We start from the raw sequence: 7,500 nt of genomic DNA on the forward strand, positions 1-7,500 counted from the left end.
CGCGCGCTCATGGAATAATTGTTAATTATCCAGTTACAGTTAACTACAACTATACGGGTAAAATTCGGAAAATGACGAGAGTTTACCAGAAAGATGAATCTGTAAGTTAACTACAGTAAACACCCGCATATAAGAACAAGTGGATTAAGAACATCAGGCGGAAATTTGGCCAATAAAGCACCATATAAATAAGAACAAATTCAGCCTGATAAATAAAACATGTTCTTAATACAAAGGGAAAGGGTATTAGGATAAGGAAACAATACAGTACAATAACTTATATCAAAGTACTATATGGTGTTCAGGACCATTACAAACAATAAAATCTATTACAAAATAGCCATGTATGTTAATTACACCTCTAGTAATATATAATTTGAAGTAATTCTGAAACCAATTCTAAGAACACTTTCAGGCTGATTTCTCACCAAGCACCCCTCAAATAAGAACGCGATCAGCCTTAAACCTGAAAAAAGTGTTCTTATATGCGGGTGTTTATTGTAGCAGGTATTTGTTGTAAAACCAGAAATAGAGGTATGCTACTAAATTTGCAAATGAGAACAATCAGCCCAGCAATACCATCAGAAATTACTTTTACTAAAGCTTTTTGAGGAATGCCTGCAGTTTAAAAAGCTGGGATTTCTTTGGAATACTGAATGGAGATAGGTCGCTTCGTTTGTGTATGAACTAAGGTAGAAGAATATTTCTTTTTGTATTTGATTTCTTCTTTATATTTGGTTGCTTAAGGCTCTTCTCTAATATTCAGCCGTAAACCTGAAAAAAGTGTTCTTATATGCGGGTGTTTATTGTAGGAGGTATTTGTTGTAAAACCAGAAATAGAGGTACAGTATGCTACTAAATTTGCAAATGAGAACAATCAGCCCAGCAATACCATCAGAATTTACTTTTACTGAAGCTTTTTGAGGAATGCCTGCAGTTTAAAAAGCTGGGATTTCTTTGGAATACTGAATGGCGATAGGTCGCTTCGTTTGTGTATAAACTAAAGTAGAATAATATTTCTTTTTGTGTTTGATTTCTTCTTTATATTTGGTTGCTTAAGGCTGTTCTCTAATATTCTTTTTCCCGTTTTTGATCCCTGTATTGGGAGGAATGGGGATGGAATCCCTAAACAGTGCAGTTATTGGGCAGGTTGACTCTCAAAGCCAGCAAGTGCACTGGGCTCTTGTTCAGCATGTCATTTCTTGAAACGAAATTTCTTGTGTTCGCCAGAAAATGGTTTTCTCGTTGATAACGTTTTTTGTGAGAATGATATAAACACATGAGAAATGAAATGATGGTAGAACCAACTGGGATCTCGGAAAAAATCCGAACCCCAGATGGGATTCGAACCCACGACCCTCCGTGATCTAGTCGGATGCTCTAACCACTGAGCTACTGGAGACTCTATGGCGAGCAAGGGTGAAATGTGGGTATTGAGTCGAGCTGCATCACGCAGCTACAGAGTAGCTCGCCATAGAGTCTCCAGTAGCTCAGTGGTTAGAGCATCCGACTAGATCACGGAGGGTCGTGGGTTCGAATCCCATCTGGACTCGGATTTTTTCCGAGATCCCAGTTGGTTCTACCATCATTTCATTTCTCATAACGTTTTTTGTTTCCTTTTTCTAGCGCTCATCTTGAGTCGTTAGTTGCTGAGAGAAGTGTCTCCTTTGTGGATTTTGAACAACTCTTGAAAGAAGTGAGTAATATTAACAAGGCGGAGGAAATTTTTGTGGTGGGCCAGTAGATCAAGTCAGCTCAATTCTGTGCTCTAGGAATGCCGGAGACTGTAGTTACTTTAAAGTCAGGACCCGTTTCTCGAAAGTCCCGAAACGTTACGGGCTATTTTCAGGTGTCACGATTCCCTTTGTATCTCAAGAACGGAGAGGGTTTAAGTCGTCAAAATTCACGGTCAGTCATTTTTCTTTTTGTTACTTTGAAAACATGTTAACAGATCGGCTTTCCAAAACAAGCAGTTTCGCGCCCGAAGAGTTTTCGGGACTGTCGAGAAACGGGCCCCAAATAAATTTTGTTATCGACAAGTAAAAGTTGTTTTAAGATTTTTTCCGTTATATGTTTTTACTGAGATTTTTACGTGAAGCCATTGCAAGCTGTAAGACGAGGCAAGGACTCGGTTAACCAACTTAGTATAGATGTTTTTATTTAAAATGAATGTAATAGACGCGACATTTACTCGCTCATCTTCTTCCGTGTTTGTGTTGCGTAGGATCCAGTTATTATAGGTGACCATCCCGTCGTGTGGAATGAACAGCTTTCCTCTGTCACCAGAAAGGTAAGACGTTACTACGTCCCCACATGAATGAGTAGAGCCCTGGGATTTTAGTCCAGGGGTGATATTCAACATTTGACCTCTTCCTTTTGGACTGACTTATTAACATGGGTGAGGACGAACTGAAAGCTCTTCTCCCATATAATTACCAAAAGTGCTACACGGCCAACGTTTGCAAAAACGTAATCCTTCCTTGTACTTGTACATGTTCATTGCCGTGACATTAACATCTTCAGTTCCCACGGCTTGCTCCCTTCTGACCTTGTAGCTCAGTCGGTAGAGCAGCGGTGATCAAACCCGAAGGTCGTGGGTTCAATTCCCACCCTGGTAAGAGTTTTTCTCTGTCCTTGTGTGGGCCCATTTCCATCAGTAGGGCTAACGCTCACATGGTTCATATGGGGTACAAAATAAGCACTTCGCATTACACTCTAATCAGTTAAAATTACCAATTGAAAAGAACTTGGCCATTCTCTGATAATTCTCCGCGTTACTCACTGCAATTCATTTTGTGTTTTTTAATGGGTAAATCTTTTATATGGTGCTGTAAGCTTGAAAAGGTCCCTCCAAATTTTAAGGGGTTTCTTCTCCTTGTAAGCTCGCAGTGTCGCATTGAAACCTTTGTCGCTCCATGTAAAGGAAAACGTGGATTCTGGATGCAGAATAGTGGATCCCGGATCCCGACTCGTGGATTCCGGATTCCAAACTCACTTGTTCAAACGATGTGGATCCTGGATTGCCAGCGCAAATGGGGAGGCAGACAGGCAGTGCGGACCAGGTATTAGGGCGTTTGCCTTAAGATTCGGAAATCCCGAGTTCAAGATCCGTTCTGACCACTCGTTGAATTTGATCCTGAAAGTCCTAGGTTCAATTTCTTCTCTCCTGCACTGGTAAATAGCCAACTGGTTTGCCTCCAGCAAGTTGGGATTCTTAAAAGTTGTGGTTCTGTTCTGTTGTGTCTGTTTCGCTTGCCATGAAATTGGCCCTATTTGAAGCGGTCAACTAAGTACTGTAGGTATGTCTGTAAGAAGAAATTGTCAAACTTGTCTGGTTGCAGATATTTGAGACATTAGACGTGGACAAAAGTGGAGAGGTATCAGCAGCTGACATGCAGCATTTGGGAGAAGACAGCCGGGTGAGTTAATAATGTTAAGATTGGAAAAATTGCAAAAACGTAGAACCATGGAACTCGCACAATGTAAAAAGGCCATATTGCGAGTTCATGTCTGTCTCCTTTTCAAAGGATGTTTAAGTGCAAAGTGTTTGTGATGGTAATTAGTTCTACGTTCCATACGAATGAAAACTAATTTTCATAAGAAAAACTTCGCACTTAGACTCGCTTTGAAGAGGCGGCAAACATGAACTCGGAAATGGCCTAATGTGATTATTGTAAATTAGCATGTATTTCCATTTTGCCGGTACTTATCAGAGGCGTGGGGAGTCGTGTTAGGTGCGCAGTTGTTTGAAAGATTTAGATTTGCAGTTTGCGGGCGTTAGTAGGCTAATTCATTCTACGGTCAGTTTCGTTTATTGTTATATCTCCCGGAAAAAATGTTTTATGCCTTCGCAAGGTTGCCAGTGATAGCGTTTATTTACATTGTAAATAATGTTTTTCAATAAAGACACCCTAGAACCTCAAGGGTCGCACCACGGCCTTGGTCGGGGGTACACGTTCCCCGGTTCTTTCCAACTGCTGGTTTTTAGGTTTTTAGAAAACGTTTCGGTCCGAAAAGCCATTTGTGAAACACCAACCGCTTGTTTTGGAAAGCCGATCTTTTAACATGTTTTCAAGGTAACAAAAAACAAAAAGACGGTTAAGTTTGACGACTTAAATCCTCTCCGATCTTGAGATACAAACAGAATTGTGAAACCCGAAAATGGCCCGTAAAGTTTCGGGGCTTTCGAGAAATGGGCCCCGCCTGGGCCCGGTTGTTCAAAAGCCGATCAAAGCTACCGGTAATCCCAGATTAAAAATTAACCAAGGAGTTTATTTCTCAACTGCCAAATGCTGTTGAACGCTGATATTCGGCAAAACTTTACATCAGAAGAAGTCAATGTTTAAAAACACAAATAGGCAAAAGAAAGTAAACTTTCACCAAAAAGTCGAAAACATAAAACAAAAGTTTACGCTAATCCTGGATTAAGTTAATCGGCTTTCGAACAACCGAACCCTTGTGCATTTTTTAAAGATTTTTTACAGTTAAATTTTTTGTCTGTCCAACGCGTCCACATATCATCTAGCTCGAGTGTCCGGTTGAGTAGTGGAGGCAAAATAGACTTGGACTGTCAGAGGCCTTCGAAGAGCTAAATGGGCACAAAAGCAAATACAAACAAAAGTCGTTTGAAAACAACACGGAAATGAAACAGAGTATTGCAGCAATTTCAAGTGACTGACCAATTGACTTAGCGTTGGGCCCCCAACCAATTAGAAAAAAACCGACACATGTCGCGATTGGGCAACGCTTGGAGTCGGTTGCATATGTTTTGTCGGTATGTTTTGTCGTTTCCTCGTTCAACTCGGCCTCTCCAACTTTGAAAGTTTAGAGAGCTTTAGATTCTAGTACGAGAACGACTACGAGTACGAGTTTTGACTGCCCGTTTTTAGCGAAACTACTAAGAAAATTTATAACCCGTACGCTTAATCTTACTCTTTGTTAGCAGTTTAGGTTGCTCAGTTATTCTTATTGCTGGTAACTGAGCCTTTTTGCTCATCAAAAAATGCCAAAACTGCTACCGTGTTGTTGACTTGTTTTGATTCGACGACATTTTTGCAAAACCTCGTACTAAAATGACGACGGCATCACGTTTTTCCCGCCAAAATGACGCTAGTTTGCGCGCGCTCACTGTTGTCTTAAGAGAAAATCTCGTACTCGTAGTCGTTCTCGTACTAGAATCTAAAGCTCTCTTTTGTCTGTTTGTGGACAGTAAGTAATCCTACTTTTCATATACATGATACTTGGTGTAGTTTTTGCAAGAACGACTTTAAACGTAGACTCATCCGGCTTTGTAAAAGAGACCAATGGAAAGTCAGAAAATTGCTTTGCTTAAGCCTAGTTTTCATTTGCCAGGAAAATCCCAGACCATCGGGGACTTCGCAGTTTCCCGACCATCCCAGATTTTGCCGACTTAATGAATACCATAAATCGTAGACAGCCCCGATAATCTAGGATGGTCGGGGACGAATCGGGAAAATAGTTTTCACGACGTCTCCCAGATTTTTGCGATCGTCGGCGATCATTCCCGACATGTGAAAACTCAAATTTATACTGTCCTGGACATCGGCGATGGTTTGAGTTCGTTACCAATCCTCTAAATTGCAAGCTTCAATATTTGGTGCTCTTTCCGTTTTCCGCCAAAGTCACTATAGGGAGAATCTGGGACAAGACGATATGCTGGCAAAATCTAGGACGGTCGAGAAAGTGCGAAATCCCCTGGGATTTTCCCGACGTAACGAAAACGAGGCTTTATCTGCTTTGTGTTGCTTTCATCGGAGTTGAAAACTACTGTTCTATTTTCGTATTTTCCCCTTATAGCCAGTCTTGCCTTCGAAGGAAGAATTTAAAAGTTTGCCTGACTTTGAAGTCAGTCAAATTGTTTGTTATTTCTCTTTAGATTGAAAGTGTGATCGAAAACGAGTTGGCCAGGATCGAAGATCTTTTGGAAGATCAACTGGAGTCAGAGCAATCGAACTCTATCGAAGACGCCACTTCAAAAGATGAACTTTAATATTCATGATTGTTTAAGCCAAGATAGGTTATTTAAAGAAAACTGAGGGGCTGTCAACTGGAGCTCCATGGGCAGGCTATGTTTTTTTCGGAAGATACAAGCGCGCCCCAAAGGAGAGTTTTCGATTTAAGTTACAACACTTGAGGTGAAAACAGAACCCTCAAACCTCGAAGGGTAAAATTGAAAAGGTTATTCTACAAGAAAGATAAAGTAACTTTGGCGTCAAAGCGTGTTTGCTTTATGAAGAGTTGTCCATCATTTGTTGTGGTAGTTACTTTTCTTACTGCTTTGAAGGCTCTCGATCGTATCTACAACACCACAAAACAACTGGCCCCAGTTGTTCGAAGGGTGGTTAACGCTATCCGCTGGATAAATCACTATCCACTGGACAACTCGATCGGTTTTGTTAGTGTTTTCCCCTGGATAGTGATTTCTCTGGTGGATAGCGTTATCCACCTTTTGAACAACCGAGGCCAGGTCCTCACGGGCGAGGACAAACCATGAATTTTCGATTATCTCTGCACTCCTCCCAGCCGAGTCTTTTTCATTTTTTGATAGTTATTATACATTTTTAACGCGGAATGACTTTAATTTCCGCGTGATCCCAGTGGATTTTTATTTTAAACCGAGGCAAACAGTTAGGTCAAAGCCGTCCAAGCTGGTGTTTTTTTTAAAATCCATTGTTCGTCAGGTGCAAGCGACGAGGATGGAAGTAAGTTGGTTAGACACGCCTTCGCCCTCTTTGTTGTGATCAAATTCCTCACGCCTACTAGCACCCTGAATTTCCGAACTCCAGAATAAGAAAGAATCAAACACCTGGAGTACGCTTCAGAAGGATGTTAGGGCTTCGATTTGATGATAAACGCGTCACAACTTTTAGAATTATCGAGGATCATGGAAGGGGAGGGGTGAGAAGAAAGAATTATTGATCGAAAGAAAAAGATACAGCACTCATATCAGTCATACGTCGTCCAACTTAAGCCGAAGAAGTGAACGAGTGGGCTCAGAGATTCAAGTGACCTACGAAGTCACGGGGAAGCGTGGGGTTGAAGTCCACAGGGTACCCAAGTATTTATGGCAGGATTCAAACGTTCTCATGGCAAGAAATGAATACACGCGATAGTTCAAAGGCGGAGCATGAAAGGTGTTTTGTTTGTTGGCGGTGGAATTAAACAAGTCCCAGACATGGAAACAAACTCCACTGAAAGATACTTAGAATTTATTTCAATTTCGTATTTAACGCGTCCTCATAAATCTTTTTAATTTGTGAGATAGTTTTATGAATCTTGAGCTTAAGATAATTAAATTTGCAATTTTAATATGTTAATATGGGCAGCTTTAAGAAAACCAACTGGTCAACTAAGCCAACCTTCGGAGACTAATGTAATGTAAATTAATTATTTCTTCCAAATAAAGGTTTTTATTTTTGATTGTGTAAACGTTTGACGATTTCTAGATTTCCTTTCCAAAACCTTATATTGGAACTCATT

The 7,500-nt window shown here is 40.7% G+C and overlaps 1 protein-coding gene across 1 annotated transcript in view; it reads left to right on the forward strand.

The window, feature by feature from the left end:
- LOC138052828 (tRNA wybutosine-synthesizing protein 5-like) overlaps window positions 1–6,237 on the forward strand; it is a 17,818-nt gene extending 11,581 nt beyond the window's left edge. The window contains exons 7-10 of the mRNA XM_068899413.1: window positions 1,627–1,696; window positions 2,225–2,290; window positions 3,342–3,419; window positions 5,897–6,237. Of these exons, the coding sequence (XP_068755514.1) occupies window positions 1,627–1,696; window positions 2,225–2,290; window positions 3,342–3,419; window positions 5,897–6,010 (328 nt within the window). The 3' untranslated portion in view covers window positions 6,011–6,237. The remainder of the gene's footprint in view (window positions 1–1,626; window positions 1,697–2,224; window positions 2,291–3,341; window positions 3,420–5,896) is intronic.
- Window positions 6,238–7,500: the final 1,263 nt, after the last annotated feature.

Source organism: Montipora capricornis, chromosome 6 (assembly GCF_036669925.1).
Source record: "Montipora capricornis isolate CH-2021 chromosome 6, ASM3666992v2, whole genome shotgun sequence".
Classification (NCBI taxonomy): domain Eukaryota; kingdom Metazoa; phylum Cnidaria; class Anthozoa; order Scleractinia; family Acroporidae; genus Montipora; species Montipora capricornis.